This window comes from Haliaeetus leucocephalus, unplaced genomic scaffold (genome assembly GCF_000737465.1).
Source record: "Haliaeetus leucocephalus isolate CR32 unplaced genomic scaffold, Haliaeetus_leucocephalus-4.0 Scaffold229, whole genome shotgun sequence".
Taxonomy (NCBI): Eukaryota; Metazoa; Chordata; class Aves; order Accipitriformes; family Accipitridae; genus Haliaeetus; species Haliaeetus leucocephalus.
This window is the reverse complement of record NW_010972665.1, coordinates 8,975,597-8,996,190: the sequence shown is the minus strand read 5'-3', so window position 1 is coordinate 8,996,190 and position 20,594 is coordinate 8,975,597. Positions and strand designations below refer to the sequence as shown.

Here is a 20,594-nt window from a genome sequence, read left to right as displayed (position 1 = left end):
CTGCAAAATGACTTGCAATAGAAAAATTGTCCTAAAGCGTGTCCTGTCCGTGACGTACTAGATAGCTATGTGTAGCGTGCTGCTTTTTCATTTCTCCTGACTCGGCACAAAAAAATCTCGCTCTTTTCAATCCATTGGGACATCCTTGTTCCTCGTCCATGCTTATACAACTGATGTATTCTGGGTTTGGGGTTTGGCGGGGCTTTTTTTTCCCCAGATTGCCAGAGGCAATGGGTGTCTCCTACTGGTCATTTTGCATTTACATGAGGGTAGAAATCGAATGCATCCAGGGTGGCTTGGCCCAGGTGCCAGTCCCTTTGTATACCTCTCATAATGTTCCTTTTTCCCTTATCATTCCTATTCCTCCCCCTCTGCTCCTCCTCTTCCTGCCGCTCTTTGCCTTCCCTCCCTGTGTTTCCCTGGCGGCATTGCCGGCTCTGCACAGGCCCAGTTTCTCTAATCAGATGAAGCCGCAGGATTATCCCTCTCTCTCCCTCCCTCCTAGGCTCCATTTTATTTTCTCTCCAGCCAAGGGGGGAGGCAGGAAGGGGCGTCACATCTAGGCAGGGGAAACCCCATCTCCCAGTCTCCTGCCTTTGATGCTCTCTGACGATCCCTCCTCCTTCCCCTTATCATATGCTCACCTTAGTGTCAACAGCATCAGGCGGATCAAGGAGCCCAGTTTCTAAAGGAAATCTGAACTCTCTTGGCTTTCATTCTCCTCAGATTTCTGAGCATCTGTTTCCAATACCCTCCAAGTAACTTGGACAGGGAAGCTGGATGTGCAGTCTCTGAGTAGGTGGAAGGTAAGGACCACTGAAGTCATGCATTGCCCGTTCTCTCGTCTCCTGTAAGGACACCGAGTCCTCTCTGTTTTGCCAGCAGGTCTTTGAGAGTAACAAAGCAGATGAGGGGAAGGGAGAGGAGCTGCACAGAGACAGACCCAGGCTTCTGTAAGTGCTGTGTTGGCAGCAGGGGGTTGATAGCTGGACTGAAAAGCCCAGGAAATTGTAGTTTTCTCTTTTACTAAAATGATGGGAACTATGGCTCTGAGCTTTAATTGAATTTAATGTAGTTCTGCAGAAGGTGGGGGGGGTTGTGCTGGTGTTTTTCGCTTAGATGTGTATGTATTTGTCTTTTAGCAAGTGTTTCTAGAATATACTTGTCACTGTTTTGGGGAGAAAAACCCCCATAATCCCATTCGTCTTATTCCTCTGCACATCTGCAAGTTTACAAAGATGCTTTTTGATTATCTTTTGTGTGTCTGTTGGGGTTTTGATACTAAAAAAAAAAGGAGAGTAGATTGTATTGCTTTAAAATGTTACCTTTTAGTACTCATCTGCCGGAGGATGGTTTCCCTTGTTTTTTTCCACCATGTGTACCACATGTTTTTTAAATTCCTAAGAAGTTAATATCCAACACTAGAGAAAAACCGAGGAATATTTCAGTGCCTTCTGCATATCAGTTTTGGTTTACACTCTTCTTCCCTAAATAAATGATCAATCACTATTTAGAATGACCGATAAAATTTTCTCTTAAACCGAAACATGTCTTTTCCAAAGTCAAAGATTTGATTTGGTTTGGCTTTTTATTGTTGCTAGAGTAAATGTTTTAAATCAGAAACCATAGTAGAAGAGTGTTTTGTGCATATGTTGTAGTTTATAACCTGCTATGATTAAAAATAAGAATTTGTGCCAATGCACTTCTGGATTTTCAGGGAAGAGGTTTAAAAGGGAGGGGGAGACCAAGCAGTTATTTCTATTTAGAGAACTCTAAGCATGAATGGTGACTGGAAAGATAATCATTGCATAAATATATTTTGTAAAATATTGATCTTGTGCATAAATAAGATGAAACATATAAAGATCAAAATCTATCCCTTTTCCAGTGACTCATGCTTCAAAGTAGTCATCTGATACAAAAATATCAGTGATTTCCTTGCACCAAGACATTGATTAAAGCTTGCAAATAGTTGTTTGCATGTTTAAGGTTAAGCATATGTCTGAATGTTTGCAGGACCTAGATTGCAGTAAGATCTGAGTTCAAAGACCTCTGCATGTAGTCTTTGTGTAAAAGAATCAGGTTTGGGGAAGGTTTCATTTATGAGGGTGGATTAGAGGAGGGCTTCATGTTTTCATGTCGTGGCTCAGTTACTCTGTAAAACACTCTTCTCTGATTATAGGGTTTTGTTGATTTTTACCATCCAGACATTTTATCTTAACTGTACTCTAGAGAGAACTGCAATTGCAGTTTCCTTTATCTGACGGTTATCTAGGGCTGCATAAACAATAAGAGCAGTAAACTGCATATAGCCTTGTGATGTCTGAGCTCATTTATAATAACAAATGTGATAATTCTCCATTAGATAACCATACCAAATCCACATCCTTCCTTTCGTAGTAAACTATACATATTCAAAATACACTTGAAAACTGAGAGTGTACGAGGGAGTGTGGAACAGATGAAAATTGTTATTGATGAACATCATACTTCTGAAGTTTAATTTTCTTTCTTTTAAGGGCAATGACAAAGGATAAATTGGAGGTAGCTTTAGAACAGTCCACATGAGCAGAGGTGTTTGCTGTACCAGTGAGATAATGATACACCTGTCTGCAGCCTGGTTAGTTCTGTGCAGAACAGCAGCAAAATTGTTCTGGCCCAAGAACAACAGAATAGCAAGAATCATAGGCTGCAAATGATGTTACACTTTTACTTTCCTTGTCAGCCTTGCACTCTTCCCCACCGCCCTCCACCCCGTGACCATTAGCAGCCCCATAAGGTTTGTGGGCACCGGCCTTTTAGTAATTCTTGCAGTTTCATTGTACAGAAATAAGAGGGTTTTTAACTGGTATAAACTGTAAAGCTTTATGCATATACAGTATCATATGTGAAAATACTTCTCTTTGGGCTGTTAAAATTCTGGAAGATCTGAATCATCAAAACTCTTAATAGTCTTTTTTTTTAGCTTGGGGTGAGAGGGGGGTGTGTTTCAGTGGCAAGAAAGAGATCATTTCTCTAAAAGCAAAAAGAGGGGGAGAATGAAAAGAAATGCTGGAGTACAGTGGTCAGGAATATCTGCACGAGGGATACAAGGAGGAGGCGGTGAATGGAGAGATACTAAATAAGCCACTCTCTGGTTAAGATCATCTGATGTGATATTTCTTACAGATGCATTATAACCATTGAATTAATCTAAAGCTATGCAGCTGATAGTTCGTAAGTATGTTAAGAACTGGCCTTTAGGAGTATCCTCTGATTCCTTAGTGGATGGTGGGGAAGAAGGTGGTCTCTTTCCTTTATAGAAGCTGTTAAAGTTCTTCAGAATAAAGTTCCACTCAGAAAAATTATCTTTACCAACAGGAACCACAAAAAATCACTTTGGGGCTGCTTTAGGTATATATACTCAAAGCATGGGAATAGGGACAGGCTAACTAAATGAAGTTGACATTAGCCAGGTCTTTGCTAGTGTGGTGTTGAGTGTGAGCATTAAGCATGTGAGTTATATCCAAGCATCATCTGCACCAAAAAAGCATTGTAAGAAAGGTCACCTTCAAACTGGCCTGTCCCTGTGTGCATCTTTAAAGTAATATGTCTCCAAAATTATGGCTTAACTCTTGTGCAGTGTGGATTTAATACAAAACAGAGAAAGAAGCAAGAGTATTTCTCCATCTGCAGAATATTTGCTTATTAAGCTTTAGCAAGGGCACACCTGAGTGTGCAAATGAAGGTTAATGGGATTGAGCAGTTGTAATACCTTCATTTGACTTGCAGAGCTTTACTCTAGTCAACAGTGAGTAAGACTGACAGAACCCAGTTCATGTGAGCTGAACTGAAAGATGCGACTTCCTTTTCAGCTCAAACTAAGCAAACCTGACATGGAGATCGGAGAGATGATGAATGCACAAAGCTACCCTAACTCTTCTAAACTGATTTTTTTTTTTGTTAGACTTTTAAAATTATTTTATTACCTTCTGCAAAGAATCTGCTGGTAAAGTTCAGTGTTTATGACTGAACAGGGTGGATAAATATGTCTTGAAATGTTGCAAAGGAAAAAGATACATCTTGGGTTAGCAGTTTTATTTGGTTCTCAATGGCCTCTCAACTGTGGAAGGGGTGGAGTGCTTTTCTGCATTTAGTAACAAGAAAGGTGCTAACAAATTGGAAAGAAACTTTGGAGTTCACTGCCTGCTTCATATGTATCACCTTGTCTGTAGAATACAGGGATCACTTTTGTGGTTCCTTTCAAAAGTCATTCCTGGTTTACCTCGTTTCAGTAAAAGGTACGGGTTCCACTGTTCAATTAAACAAATGGTTTAATATTGCAAAATGGTTGCACATTCTGGGTTCTTTTGCGGCTCAGGACGAGAAGCTATATGAAAACTTCTCATTGACAATGATAGATAAAAGCACAAAATTATGAAAACAAAACAAAACAAAAATTCATTGAATCATTCAGTTTGGAAGGGACCTTGGGAACTTATCTATTCCAACCTCCTGCTCAAAGCAGAGACAGCTATGAGGTCAGACCAGATTTCTTAGGGTTTTGTCCACTTGGGTCTTGAATATGGTCAAACCAATGTTTGAAAAGGAAAGGATTCCTGTAACAGAGACTTAATTCTTTATAATCAGTATCTTGTTGCTAGCAGTTAACAGCAGATGCTTAAAGAGTTATCCTCTCGCTGTCCATGTCATACAGGTGGGATCTTCCTCTATGTTGGTGATGACAGGAACCTGCATTGTCTTGCAGCTTTGAGTTGTTCCGAGTTTATACCTCAATATTTTGTCTCTGGCATTATTAGATGTTAATAAGGAAGTAGAGACTTCTGCAGCTCATTCTGTGGTTGAGATTAACCAAGAGGACGGGGAACTTGCTTGTTTACATAGAGCAGGGTGTAAACTTAAGTTCTTGGGGAAGTTCTTCGCATACTCGGGATTTTACAAAACATTAGCAAGCTTTAGTCTGCTGCTTTACTGTGTCTTGGTTTTTTTTCTCTCCTTAAGGTCTCTTGTGTCAGACAAGCTTTGGGAAAGCATCTTGTGAGCATGGGCTCTTCTCTAGCCAAGCTCTAATGTTTTTCTTCTCTCAGTCCTAAGACAGTAGGAAGATGCCCTCTTTCATCCCTTTCAGATGTTTTCTGAAAACTATTGAACATAGTTTCCCACATAGGTCTGATTAGACCACAGAGTAATTGGGACAGTTGCTTTTTTTGAGAGGGAGACGCTGACTTTGACATAATAACTGTTATTTATGACAAAATATCAAGTTTGAAAAGGAAACTTATTCTTCCTAGTTCCTCCCAAATTCTTTGTTTATATAGTTTCAAAGCTAGCTTATACTACAGTCAGACAGTGGGAACTTTTAGCAACACTGTGAAACTCGATTAGATAGTCCTCTTTTTAGTCCTTTTCAATACTCACTTGATTATATGTGTGTAGTACCACTTATCCCTCTGGATAGAGATTGCCAGTTCTTTTCCAGCTTAAAGATATGTAAAAGACAGCTTGCAGTGTGAAACGAAGACTTAAATTTGTCACAGAATCTCTCTCTCTCAGAGAGATTTTCATGAAAAGTTCATCATAGTAAATAAAAGCTTGTAAGTGAATGCAGCACTGCAGGACAACATGGTCTGCAGTTGTGACAGCTCTGCTTATAAAGGTGTAATGAATCTACTTATAATAAATCATTGCTACTTAATATACCATGCATATATAATATGCATGTTATTAGCATGCATATTATATATACACTATATACATTTGACACCTAATTTGAGAAATACTGTTAATACTGGTTTTAAGTATTTGAAATCCTCAAGATTACTCATCCTTACTTGATGTTGGGAAGCTGTAGGAGTGGGTGCTTTAAACAGATGCTTCTGAGGCATGGGTAGTATCTGAACTTTATCAGTAACAGGAGTTTTCTGCAAGTGCAACAAGAATTTCATGTAGAGATGCTCTATTTATTTCTTTCAAACCAAATATTACAAAGGAAGGGCCAGAATATGTTCTTCTCAATGTCTTATATTTAATATCTTTAATTCTGGGATTTCAGAGTGCTCTGCAATCATGAATTAAGTCTTTAAATACCTACATCAGGGGCTTCTGCATAGAACAGATGAGTAAACTGAGTCACAAAGTGAATGACTTGCTCAAGGCCATACAGTATGTCAGTAAGCACAGACAGAATTAGAAGGCAGTTGTTTCCTCTTTCTAATTACTGAGTAATTGTTTTTTATAATCTAGAAGTCAGTTCTCAGTCTACAATCTAGAAGTCAGACTTTCCCCTGCCACTGATGAGAGCAACTTCTGGAGGTAGCTAGATTGACTTTTTGAATCTTTCTTTTCTCCAATGTTTTGTGTGCAGTTCATAAACACTGTCATTTAGATAAAGAATTAAAGGGATTTTTTGTAGCCCTTGTATAGTGTTCAATCACAGGGAAAAATAAGGGAACAAGAAATAAGGGTAAATTACTAGGTCTTGCTAAATAAGTTGCCCGTTTTTTTAGGCAGGAAAGAGATATAACTATTAGATGTAGAAAAATGAACCATCTTTGATTTTTTTTTTCTTTTTTTTTGGTGGGTCATCTTTCAATCTGTAAATATTGTCTTCCTTTATCCTAGCAGATGTTTGGAGAGCTTCAGATTACTGTTACTTCTGTATATGTCACAATTATTCCTGTTTGCTGCTGCTAGAGGAATTGCCATCCTTCTATTAAGGATGATACGTGAACATGAAGAGCTGCCGTACTTGTGGCTATATCTAGTTGGTATTTTTAAGGCAGATTTGAGTTTGCTTTGTCTGCCACTGTATCTAGTTATAAAGCTTTGATCTCTGTCGGCATAACACTGAGCCCGAGTGGGTATTTCTGGGAGCCTGGGCATGTTAGGTGGAGGCTGAGCTCTGCACTTTTGGCCACCTCCTTCCAGTCAGCACAGAGCACATGCACGCTAACTGTCCATCGACTTGCACAGATTGTGGTGTCAGATGCACATTCACTTGTTAGGGTAGAGTATCTCATTGCCCTTGTATTCAAAAGTAAATAACTACAGTGCTGAATCCTGAAGTTAAAGCTAAAGTTATCCACAGGGCAGGGAGGCTGAGCCAAGCTGAGCTCATATCTTCCCTCTGACTGTTGCTATTAAGCTTTCAAGCAAACAGCAAAAATGATGATTTGAATACTTTCTTGTAAAACACATGAATTTACAAGTAGATATTTTAATCACTTAGCCAGTTTGGGTGGCGTTTGTTGGACATGCAAACTGCTGGCCTCTTGTGAAGATTGCATTAATATATAGCTGTAGTCCCTTGCTGTGAGACTGGAAGCAGGCCATAAGCGGGCTTTTGGTTTTCTGTAAGATTTTTAAGTTCGCGATGCTTTACAGGCAACTGTGATTCACACAGTTTGCAGGCTTGGGCTTCTGAAGGGTAGAGGCTTGCTGAGCAAGCTATGGCCGTGTGTTTTTGCAGAGTTCCAGATCGATGGGTTTGCTTTGGGGATAGTTTGTTCAGGACTGAAAAGTGGACGCAAAAAGGGAGCTCTGAGGAGGATGAGTCACTCAATACCAGACTGACCCTGTTCCCTCCAAATTGGTACATATGATGGAATAGGATGTGATCCTCTGCTGTGAAAAGGAAAAGGTTCACTAGTGTCTGTCTCTCTGAATAAATCCAGATGTAGATAGGTCACTGCAAATTTTGTGCATTAAAGATTAATTCCTAAAGAAATTATGAAACGTTTTTCTCACAGGACTTTTGTACTGCCAGTGGATATCAATAGCCAGCAATTCTTATCAGCATAAATCTGGCAGCAGAATTAACAGTTTCATTTTGCATAATTCTGTTCTGCTTAAACCAGAAAGGCAATTATATTAATGTACCCCTTCTGTAGGCACGCACTATTCACTGTAAGCGTGATTCTAGGTCAGTGTTGCCTGCTGTCATAATATCTGATGGTTTGGGTTTTTTTAAAGCCCCAGCTGCTGAAAACAGCTGATTACATGACCTTATCAGCATATTTTGTTTGTAACAAAAAAGTTTTAAGTCTTCTGACTGAAGAGATGAGCTTTAAAGTGAGCTGTCAAATACTAACAGTGAGCATCAAATATGACTGTACAATATCTCATATTTTAGCTCTGTCGGTATATTGTAGGGCAGCTTGTATACTGAGGTAGGTCTATGTGCACATGGAGACACAGTGCGAGTAATGTTTTGCTTATAAATTTTGACTAAAAAAAGATCAAAATTCTAAGAGGTCTTTGAAGCTGTTTCTGGGACAGATGATGAAATAAAGAAAGGTGGCAAAGAGGATGCATAGTTGCACAGTGCATCATGTGGTGGTGTGTTGTGGTTTAACCCCAGCCAGCAACTAAGCACCACGCAGCCGCTCACTCACTCCCCCCCCATCCAGTGGGATGGGGGAGAAAATCAGGAAAAGAAGTAAAACTCCTGGGTTGAGATAAGAACAATTTAATAGAACAGAAAAGAAGAAACTAATAATGATAATGATAACACTAATAAAATGACAACAGTAGTAATAAAAGGATTGGAATGTACAAATGATGCGCAGGGCAATTGCTCCCCCCCCGCCGACCGACACCCAGCCAGTCCCCAAGCGGCGAATCCCTGCCCCCCCCCACTTCCCAGTTCCTAAACTAGATGGGACGTCCCATGGTATGGAATACACTGTTGGCCAGTTTGGGTCAGGTGCCCTGGCTGGGCATGAGAAGCTGAAAAATCCTTGACTATAGTCTAAACACTCCTGAGCAACAACTGAAAACATCAGTGTTATCAACATTCTTCACATACTGAACTCAAAACACAGCACTGTACCAGCTACTGGGAAGACAATTAACTACATCCCAGCTGAAACCAGGACGTGGTGTCAGGACTGCATTCCAACATGTGCCTCCCTTGTGATAGAGTGCACCCCTCGCTGATTTCCCAGTAATTTATTTACAGCCCCGTGTGAATTCTCCTTTCTGGGAATTCAATTAAAGTTGTCATTAAAATAGTCTCCTTTGGTTCATCCTTCTCAGGTTCTTCTTTCATGGCACTCTCATTTTAGACTTTTTCACTTCAGAATTTAGGGTTCCCAGCTCTTCTTTCCTGGCTCAGACTCTACCAGGGCTGTGGGCTGCCCCTGCTGTTTCTTAAAAGCACATGTTTATCCTCTTGCATGACTTTTCCTATGCTGTTGGAACAATTGTGGACACAGTGGCCTTGTCATTCTGCCTTGAGGTGAATGTATCAGCAAGTGTTTGAATCTATTCACTTTCTGACATGGCAACTATTATATTATCCCCTGGTGAGGTCACTGCTCACCAGGCTACCCGTGGTAACTTCAGAGTTTGTGGGGAGAGGCCTCTGCTTGGGTCCTTGGGTCTCCAGTAAGGAGATAGCTGAGGTTCATTAATACTCAGTAAAAAGGGGACTCTTTCCTTTTCATCTTGTTGCCAATCAATGCAGAGAGATGTCTGTGCAGTGAGCTCAGCTTCAGATGGGGAAAAGACAAAGTCTTTTAGAAAAGCCTGATAGACAAAGTGATAATTAACAGAAACAAAAGAAAAGCTGTGACTAGTCAGTTTACATGTACGTAAAACACACGCAATCTATGCTTTTGCTGTGCTGCGCACTGAGCGTCATAACTCTTCTGCTCTCATGTTTACTAGCCTGTCAAATGTACTCCTCTTCTTACAAGTGAATTATGGTCCCGGTGACAGGCACCACTGTCACCGGTGCTTCTAGCGGTGCAGAACTGAAAAATAATCTCATTCATTCGCATACACAGTATGCACTAGTCTGTTGTGTGCATCTGATGGTATTTGCAGATGCCCAGATCAGTCTGTCCTGTAGATCTGTCTGATACTTGGAAATATAAGATGACTCAAAATATTTACAAGAGGGCATTAGCAGATTGAACTGAACAAGGCATAGTTAATTTATACTGCTGGTCCAAAATGGAAAGCCTAAAGGAAGATGATGGATTAAAGGTTAAGTAATTGGGGTCTCAACCTGATTCTGTATAAATCTAGTTGCATTGATATAGTTGTTTTTACATAATTTAGAGAAATTCCTTGAAGTTCCCTGATGGGTGATACCTTTTCCCAGTTGTAACTCCTCTGTTTTTTCCTTTCCCTTATATACCTCACCAAAATGAAATAACAATTAAAACCACCAAAAAAACCCTAATCCCAGACACTTGAATCTCTAAGCTTTTTACCCTGTCTAATCCTGTTTTGCCAATGCCTTTCAAGTGGTTTGACTCCCCCCACCCAACAGTAGGTGTTAGTGATTACTGTTAATGGACTATTTCTTTCTGGGGAGTGTAGTTAGGGAGAGGCCATCAGGTCTCATAATACTAGCATGTCAATCTTTGCGTAAGTGCAAACCAGATGTTTCTTTTCTTGTGCAACTTACCGGTAATTCTCAATGTGGACAAACAGAGACAAATTTTTAGACATGACCATATTCTGTTTCTTTAATTGTGGCGGTATGAGCTTCTTTAAAATGAGTACAGCTCTAAAAGAAATTAATGTCAGATGGTGTTGCTTTTTATTATGTCATTTTACCATGGTAAACATCTGTCTCAGAAGTTCAGTTGTAGATGCCAATAAGGAAGACACGTTGCTTAAAATACCAGGCCTGAACAGAACACGGTGTGAATATGCTGCATGGCTTCTGGTACCCAAGGTAACTTGGCTGTTTAGGCAGAAATTTAGTTATTTCCATGTGTGCTGTCTTGTGTCCCAGGCAAGTGTCCGCAGTATTTATGGCTAAGTGACAGCTGCCCCTTAGGATGTAATTAAAGTTCTGTCATTTTAACTATTAACTGCTCTTGCCTTTTCAAATTTATAACCATGGTATTTGTAGTAAGATTAAAGAGTTAAGAACCTACATATAGCAGCCTTCTACTCAAGTAAGTCTCATAAGTTAATTAAAATCACACTATTCTCCTTGTATGAAACATACATGTGTTTGTCTTGGAGTTTTGTGCTATTGCGGAAATTCTATGTTTGTCTTATGAAGCTGATTATTGTACAGGTTACCAAGTGCTGATGCACAGCGGAGCCAGAATGATGCAAATGAAGGAGCGAATTCTGGGCAAAGACCTTGCAACCCCCTAACACTGCATGTCTTCTCAAAAAGTGCTAGTGCTTGCCATGGAGGGTCCTGACCAGTGTCTGAAATTAACAGCCATCATCCAAAAATTTTGGTATGGATCAAATCACCTAACTCTTCCAGATTCCACACTTGCATAGTAATGCCCTCACCTCTGAAACTGGCTCTGATTTTATCACTTATTTTGCAGTCAGATACTGGTTTTGAAAGCATAAAATGAAATACATGATTTTTTTTATTTTATTTTACAATCAGCAAAGTGAAGAAGGGTGAAACAGCCTGCAGTCATTATTGCAGGTCTTGTTGATTTGTGAGTTGACTATCACAGTCGTATAAAGCAAAAATAAACTGTGAAAAACTTAGAGAAATAAGTCTCTGACATTCCTTGTATTTTTCTAGTAAATAGTATTAAATTTTAAATGAAATTTTTCTTTGTCTTTTCCCAAATTCTGCGACTAACTTGTATTGTTTAATATGTTAGACGATTCATACTGCATCACAATATGTTTAGTTACTGTAGTAACAGAGTACTTAGGAAAGAGCATAGTCAGTGTCATGTAACTTGCTAAGTTATGGTGCAGATTTTTGCTTGAGACAGTACTCAAAAAAAACCTTTCCTGGGATAAAAGATCCAGCAGCTGTGTTATTTTTATGGCATTTTGTAGTTTCTTTATTTGCTTGTAGGAGGAAATGCAAGCATGGCTGGATTTCTTTTGTTATTAACACATTGTCTTATGTTGATATCCCATGTTACTATCCTCGTTATGAAACCTATGATTTGTTTTGTGGGTGTCTTGTTTATCATATTGGTCTTTTGAAGCCTGCCAATGCAGGGAAGAAAACAATCACTAGCAAATACATAATGCAGCAGCTAAATGCAATCATACTGAAATATCATGTGGTATTATTATACTACATGAAAGCTTGTTCTGTATATTGGCATGATTGTAAGGAATTAGTCCACTTGGTATCCACTTGTGTTTGTTGTCAAAATTGTAATTAAACGTACATGCATGGAATACAAAAATACCGAAGAATTTTGGAATCATAGTTAATTTACCAGTGAATGTCTTTCAGTTGATAACATACATGATATTCAATATTCTGAGACTAAATTTACTAGTGCATTAAATAGGTCACAACTTTAATCATAAGTCATAGCAAAATACACATTTGTTGCTTTAAAGTAGTTCAGTGGAATTAGTGAAAGCAGCCTAGATCCCCTCATAAGCTATCTGAAGCTAAGCCAAAAATAGTGGATGTTAATTCCATTTCTATCCTAATCCTCTCTCTGCTTGTCTAACTATTTTCTGTATATTCGTAGCAAGGTATCTGCCTCAAAGTTCATGCTTTCTTATTTGCTTTCTTATTGGCTTCAGGTGCAGGTTTCCTTTGAATTTCCAAATGAAAATCTCTCAGGTCAACTCAGAATCTACAATAGTTATTTTTGAATAAAGTTACTTTCCTATAAATTATGTATTTACCGTTTAAAAAGCAAAGTTAAGCAAAGCAGTCCCCTCTGCCCATCACACACACAAAAAGTTGTTTCAGGTCCCTAAGTACCCACTAAGTCAGCTGTGTTTATATCCATGTTTCATGTGGGTAATCCGTTCCTGATTAGCTGATTCACAAAATACAATGGCATTGCATGACAGTGAAATTAGAGAGGTTCCATGTTTTGGATTGGGGGTTTTTTTGGTCATTTTTTTTTTAAAGTTTGTCACACCATTCTCAGTACCTGCCCCCAGCCCCTCCTGGGGTATGTGTTGGTGTAACCATCCAGACACTTCTGTCCTGCTCCTTCTCAGAAGTCGGCAGCTGGATGCAGTCTGTACGAGCTCACGTGGAAAGTACAGCACCTCTGGGGTGCGTACGTGCAGTGTTGTGTCTCTTCTGTAGGGACGTATATGCACATGTAAGAATTTTTGTGTACCTTGGGGAATCGGCGCCAGCCTTGCACGTGTGAAATGTAGAGTTTGGGAAGGTGGGTGTGGGATTACATGCCATTTCCAAAGTCTTAGGAAGAAGGGCACCGCGTGTGCAGGATTGCTCTGGGTTTATGCCCCGAGTAAGTTTGTGTTTCTGCGGAGGGGAGTGGTCTTCTCTTTCCTCCCTGTGCTGACGTTAGTGATCAGTGTGGCTGGATTGATGATTTGATGAAGTGAGAGCTAAGCCAGTTTAAAAAAAAAAAAAAAAAAGAAAAATCAGGGTCAGCAAGCTGATGTAGTTTGTGGCACCCTTGCATGCTCACCTGCGCTACTGTGAAATGCTGTGGTGAGGTTTGGCTGCAGCAGAGGTGAGGAAAGGCTGCATCTACCAGCCGTTGATCAGCTGCCACCCTCCGTGCAGAGCTCCACGTGCCCAAGTCTGGCTCAGGGGCCTGCCTCCACCAGCTGGGCAAATCGTGCCGGTGGTGTAAGAGCTCACAGGTCTTCTCGGAGTGGGGAAGCAATAGATGGCCTATAAATGGGGAAGCATTCAGGCTGTCTGGGAAAAAGTAACTTTGGATTTCAGCATTATAGCAAAGTGCATTATTCTAAAGGAAGCTGATGCATCTTGTTTGAATGGGGCTTTGTTTTCCTTTTTACTGGGTTTTTTTCCCCATCCTTAACTATGTCCTAAAGTATCAGGTGAGATGCTGTTTTACTTAACTGGTAATTGTTCCCATTGTTTTTAAGGTCCAAAAGTCACAGGATAATTGTTACAATTGTGTTAGCATTTGAACACTGGTCTATCTGAGCAAAGGTGTTCAAATGCTGTTGATAGTTGCTGGTTATAATGTCATATATGTATTTGTACATGTGTAATATACGTAGCAGTGGCCCATGTTTGGTCTTGATTTCAGCTTGCAGTTGGAGTCTATGTGGGCAGGGCAAAAATAAACCTCTTCAGAGTTCTCTTCGAAGGTTGCATTGCAAACATCACACTGGATGTTGTTTTCAGTGATGTCAATATATTTGGACTGTTTCACTCACCTGAATGTGTTTCTTCATATTCAGGTGATGAATCAATCTCAGATTGCATCACTTCTTCCAGTTACAGAGGTTTCTGCAGCAATGCTACACAAAGAAAGCCAATAGAGGTCTTGGCATCTGTGTATATATACATATTTGAACCTCGTAAACTCGTGAGACAGCTCTTCAAAGTTTGCACTGCCTTATATCATTTGTAACAGGATATGTTTGAAGCTTCCTTTCACCTGAGACTCAAGATTTGTGGCTGAGGATTTCCATTAGTAAATGTTGTTTCATCCCAACAACAGAGAGCCTTTGCAGGTGTTATCTTTTGAAGAGATTAAATGTAAGGTCTTCACCTTGCAGACAGCTATGCTCTGGTGTTTAATCCTATTGACTCCTTTGAATTCTATGTGGCAGACTATACCCATATGTGTAAGTGGCTGCAGGATAGATAACATGCTGGAGGAGATGAGCGAAGTGTTTTAAAACTGTCATTTTTCCCAGTTCTTGCTTGTCTTCTAAGCGTTGAGTGAGATTTTGTGAGGGCTTTTGAAAAACATGCAGAAATACATTGATGGCCAGCCTGGCAAGAAGTGGTTGCTTTTGACTGCAGCTGCATTCAGCAGTGCCTGTAACACAGGAATCTGAGATTCCATTCCTGGAAGAAAAGGTGCTTTTGTGTTGTCCTTCGATGCCACCAGCCTGTGGAGTCCCACAGGCCAGAGGGGCTACGTGGCATACAGAGCAGGCTTGGTGCGGGTTGAGTCTGTAATGAGTTTAACTGCTAACTGAACAAGCACGTATGAAGGAGAGGAAACTGCCTTTTTCTTCTGCATACAGTCCAAATCTGAGCGAACCCTAATGCTAGAGGATATTGCTACCAATCAAAAGTCTCTACTACACAGCCCACAATGAGAAGCTTCTCAAAGAAGTGATTGCAGATATTGTTATTTTTTAATGTTGTCTTGCTCAATTTAATTTCATTATGGAAAACAGACAATGCAAGTGGATTTCAGGTGATGGGAAAATTGCGACCTGAACTATTAGCTTGCCAAAGTTAACAACGAAAATGGAATTACAAGTGTGAGCACTGATAGCTGTCTGGATCAGCAGCAGAGCTCTTAGTTTGTGGATGGAGCAAAAGGCATGCTCTTTATTAGTTATGTTGGTAGATGACTACTTCAGCCTGTAAATACCATATTAAAATGATCATATATTGAAGGCTTCTCACTGAGAGGTTTGAATGTGAGCCCTTGCAGCCAGTGGTCTCCTGGTGTTATGAGTGAACTTTCCTGTTACATTTACAGAGTGCTTTTGTCCAGCACGTGTACGTACATTTCTTGTTCCACACATTCATTTTTATTTCAGTGTTACAGTTCACAAGAAATTGTGAAGGTTTCTGTAGGAGTCCTGCTAGAGAGACAGAGTACATAGAGTGCATCTGAGGGAAAGTTCTCCAGAACGAGAATTTGTGGCTTCCACTACACTTCTGCACAACAAAATATCCAGTAGTACTTGACCTGGAAGCAATGAATAAATGCTCTAGATTTTTCTGTTCAACAGCATGGGTTCTTTTAGGAAAGAGATATATTTATATATATGTGTGTAGATAGATATAGATATAGGAGCATATTAAAATAACTTAGTTATACAAATGTTGCAAGACCTGTGTGACACCAAGGGAATGTGCGTAGTCAGTCAGTGGAAGATCTGATTCAACCAACAAAAATGGATCACTGAATCTGGTTAGATTCAAAATCTTCAATTACAACCTCTCTTAGATGTGGAAGTGCTAAGATAAATGTTAACCACATATAGGATACTATAACAACCAGTAGAAACATGTGTTTTCTAACAATAGAAGTGACTGAGTGTGCTAAAAAAAAGGACAGAAGAACTGCAAGACTTTGGTTAAAGATTTTATTGTTTTGTTGTTATCCCGCTTGTGGTGCAGTGACTATGTACCTTCCACAGCCAGTCTGAACTTGTGGGTTCCCAAAAGCGATCGGCACAAGAAGCCGAAACCGTGCACTGAAGCATGTACCCTTAACAGACTCTGTGCTGAGATGCAGACTTTCCATACAGCTCAGTGGTTCCTAGAGGAGTTTCACCTCCAGCCTCTCACTGGATCTCTCTTTGCTGCCACCTCCTATCATGCCGGTGGTAAGCACAAGCTAGAAAGCCCACTGACCCTGCAGTGGGCCAGCTGGGTATCTTCGTCCCATGCTGCGCAGCTTTATTTGGTCTGGGAACGCTGGCACCGACTCCACAAAGGCCTGGCAGAGCTCATTTCCTTGGGTTTCATGTCGTGTCTCCTCTGCCACGGGTGGTCAAAACAGTTTTGCCCACATCTACTGTACACTTGTGTGGACTCTAGGAAAACAGTTGAATAAAATAGTGATCATCTTGTGGAATGAAATCCAAAGAAGCTTGTCAGGAAGGGTACGGGAAAAAGGGAGAACTTGTTCAGTTGTTGAGGCTTTGTTAATATTTGAAAGCTCTAGCAGTGGTTGGATAGCTTCTGAAGTGACAATGTCAAGAGACTAAAAACTGAACAGTTTTTTGTTTTAACAATACAGTTAACATTGTTGGCTTAAGGAACACCATGGTGAAAAGCTATCTTGTTTAAAAACGCTTCTGTCTTTGCCTAAGTTATATGACGTCTCAGGATGTCCCAAAAATGGCTCCAGTAAATTTAGGGGAGACGATACTTGGCAATGTTGAGATTGCTATTGTTAAAAGGTAGAAACCAAGAAGAATTTTTCTCCCTTAGTGTCTTATGAAATGAAAAAAACCCCAGAATTTCCAATAAATCATGAATCTTCCAAAGGGAAGAACCCTTTGTGGAAACTGAAAATGGAAACTGGCCAGTCTGAGTACACAAAGAGTACAGTATAGTGCTTTTCTAAAAGTATTTGTGAACTGTGAAAAGCAAGAAGGCCAGGCAGAAGGCCAGTAGAGATTATAGTTTCCGGTGCATATATTTCCTTCTTAAATTGCTTCTTTTTCTTCTCCACCATTTCTTGCAGATCTCTTTTGCCATGTCAGCTGACAGCCACCAGCTCCACACTCATTCCTACCAGGACTCACTAAGTTCTACTTGTCACAGTCTCTTGAATGTCAACAGTCACGCCCTGTCGAAGAGCTCCTCAAGTCTGGCCTGTGCTGGGCAATCGAGTTTAGAGGAAGGGCAAAGCAACAAACAGGAGCTGAAGAAAAGCCATAGTAGCACCATCTGCCATACCCTGGGAAACGAGAGTGATGCAAGGAACGTGCCGAGTCCTGGCTGGTCCTTCTCGCAACCTGGGATGATGGGACTCGGATCAGTGGTGCAAACCATAAGTGACCAGTCAGACAATGACAATTCACAGAGCAGAACTAAGGCTACAAACCATTTTCTTATCACTGAACCGTCCCCAGCATCCTGCGAAGTGGAGGACACCAGGATGTGTGTAAAGAGCAGCACAGCTGAGAATATTTCTTCAGCCTCCATTGTCCACCAGCAAAGCCTGTGTAAAATGGAAGAACCAGGAAATGCCCTTCAGAGAAGCCACTCAGACCTAACTTGCAGTTGCAAACAGCAGACTTATGTCACTCACATAGAAACCAGTGCTCCTCATTCCAGCCTAAGCTCTTCTAGCTGCAGGCATGGTCCACCAGTGGCTAGGATGTCTTTCCAAACAGAGAGGTATGGACCAGAAACAAATGAAAATACATCTCACTATCAAAACCTTGTGACTCATCTTCCAGTTCTACCTAGAGACCAAAAAGTACCCACAAATAGCTTTGACAGCAGTGGTATTCCACGTAACACTACTGTTTACACAGATCCTGGAACATTTCACACTGCTGTTCTAGGACCCCACATGCCTGGAAATGGTTTCTCAAACAGGACAATGTTCAGTCAAGCCACTGGGATTATTCATGGTGGTCTGACTTACGGTAACATTCCAAACGCTGCATACTCCCCCATGGTGATGACAGTTCATAACAATTCTGCAGGGCCCTGTAATGTAAGGCAGGACCCTTGTATGAAGGTAGATGCCACCGTCCCTGCCTATTGCCATTCTTTGCCCATACCATCTATACAACTTGTTCCGCGGTTGGTATGCTCAGTTAGTGAGTCGGGAAAAGAGCAGGCAGCACCTGGCTATTTTCATTCCTTTTCTACTTCAGACATTCTGACATATCCTAAGCTGGTGTCTTCAGTAAGTGAATCAGGCCTGGATGCCAAGAGAGTCCTGAAGTGCTGTAGCATTCCTGGAGAACAACTGCAACACGCTCAACACTGTGATCAGCAGGAGAGTGCTCCTCCAGAAACAAAGGCTGCCTGTGTTGCCTTCAGTAGCCAGCAAGGTGCAGGCGTGGTGATGACAACTAAGGACATGTGGACTATGACCTCTATGAATGATTTAACCAAAGGACTGAAACCAGCTCTTGAGCGTAGAGATGCCGAGGTACAAACTCTTCCAACCATGGAATGCAAATCTGTGGCAACAAGCCCAGCGGCTGCAGCAGAAGGCCACTCGCATGTGTTCCCAGAGGTAAACCTGGAGCAAGACTTGGAGGCCCCCAAATCTCCAGTACGTGAAGTGAGATGGGATGATGAAGGAATGACATGGGAAGTGTATGGGGCATCTGTGGATCCAGAAGTCCTTGGGTTAGCCATTCAAAAACATCTTGAGATTCAAATAGAACAATTCCAGACAGAGCCTGCTGAGCTGGCTGAGAAAAGTAATAAGGAGCCATCTTCTGATAAAATGGGGAAAAAAAGGCCATTCAGAACAATGATGCATTCCCTGAGATATCCGAGCTGTTGTGCTCGTTCCAGTACTGCAGTGGAGTGAGCACAGCTGTAGGACGTAGGACAGCTGTGCTGCTTTTAAATTGTAAATAAATGCTGACTCCTTAAGTGTTAACACAGTATGTGTGGACAATCTGCGTCAGGATAAGTGGGAAAAGTTCAGTAACCATCAAATACACATCAAAGCAAGGAAAAACCCGTAGATGGGCCATCTAACAGAGGACATAAGGTTGTACCTACATTATACCATCTGAGTGCTCTTGACTCTATTTAATGTAGCATTGTTTTATTCTTCCATGTTAGTTTTAAATCATATTGTAAGCAATGAAACCTTTTCTAAATTATGCATCTTTTTAAAAAAATGATCACTTTTTTCTGTATTTTAATAATTTAGGATTAGAAAACAAAGTTAGAAAATTATGCTTTAATCAAAGTTCTTAGCTTTCAATCCTACTCCCTTAAATTGTTAATTTATAATAATGCTGACTGCAAGCCCACCTAAACTGTAGACAAAATGACAAACTAGTGTAATGCTATATGATGAAGAATTGTAACTTTTGATACATAACTCTGTGAAGTAATTCTGGTATTTCTAGTCTGAACTCTTCCCTTTGCAAGCTGATGTACAGTTGGAGGATGCTCCTGCAACTTTCAAATTAGTTTGTAGTTATGATGAATTACACTCTAAATATCCAGAACTGATGTTTACCAAGTGATTGACACAAATGTACAATATTACCAAAGATGACTTATGTAATGTGAATTACTTACTGAATGCTTGTCTTAGAGACATGAAAAAAAAGCTGTTCAGATTAGTCTGTCACACTATCATGCCCTACAAATCATAAGCAGTTTTGTTTTGCTTATATTAAAAGTAATTTCCAGTGAGTTCTTTTTATGTGCATCTATCCTGAACAGTGGTTATTTTGTTGTTGCGTAAACCACAGGCAACAGTTTCCATGTAGCCTTTGCTTGTCTTGTGTCCCCTGTCTGGTCTGACATCAAGTGTCTGCTGAAAGTGAGACTTCATGTCTTCACCGAAGTACAGCTCTAAGGTTATTTGTTCCAAGTGCCTTGGTCATATGGGCAGCTTAAAGATGTTTTTTCTCCAAAAAACAACTTCACAAACAATTTCCCAGTGAGAAACCTTTTCTGATATTCTGATACTGTAATGCAGCCATAGTGCAGGGCCTGTTTAAAGCGAAAGGTTTGTCAAGGAAGCTGAGACTATTTTTTCCAGCGTCATATGTGGCCTTTGGTCAACGTCTAAGATTCTTCAGGAAACTAGGAACGTGCAGTATTTTTTGATGGAGAGAGAGGAGGAACGTTCATTTCTGTCTCAGAGGAAAACTTGCAATGTCAGAGAACTTACTGCTGTGGAATTACCCATTCTTTCTTTAAAAGTGTGTGGTTGTGCTTTTGTTGTTTTGGTTTGGGTTTAGTTCCAGTAAGTTAGCAGGCTGTCTACATAATGTTCACCTGACATTTGTATATGAACAGGAGCCTCTGGTGCTTAGGACAGCTTTAAAATTTCATCTACAAAGTTCTTCAATATAGGACCTGCTAGCTGGAATGTGCCATGATGCATTAATTTAATAACATAGAGTAATTCAAGATCAAATTTTCATTCCTGGACAAAGTGGAATTAAACAGAGCTGGCTCCTGTCAAACTTGCTTTGAGTTCAGGAGGCTTCATTTAGGCCCTGTGACTTTG

General features: G+C 40.5%; 1 protein-coding gene across 2 annotated transcripts; it reads left to right on the top strand.

The window, feature by feature from the left end:
• Window positions 1–563: 563 nt before the first annotated feature.
• Window positions 564–18,923, top strand: GPRIN2 (G protein regulated inducer of neurite outgrowth 2). Of its 2 annotated transcripts, none has more exons than XM_010567865.1 (2): window positions 564–806; window positions 17,106–18,923. In XM_010567865.1, the coding sequence occupies exon 2, from the start codon at window positions 17,118–17,120 to the stop codon at window positions 18,921–18,923; it is 1,806 nt and encodes a 601-aa protein (XP_010566167.1). In that variant the 5' UTR covers window positions 564–806; window positions 17,106–17,117. The 2 variants fall into 2 exon arrangements, with proteins under 2 accessions (XP_010566167.1, XP_010566166.1); XM_010567864.1 differs by lacking the exon at window positions 564–806 and adding an exon at window positions 16,184–16,239.
• The last annotated feature ends 1,671 nt before the right edge of the window (window positions 18,924–20,594 follow it).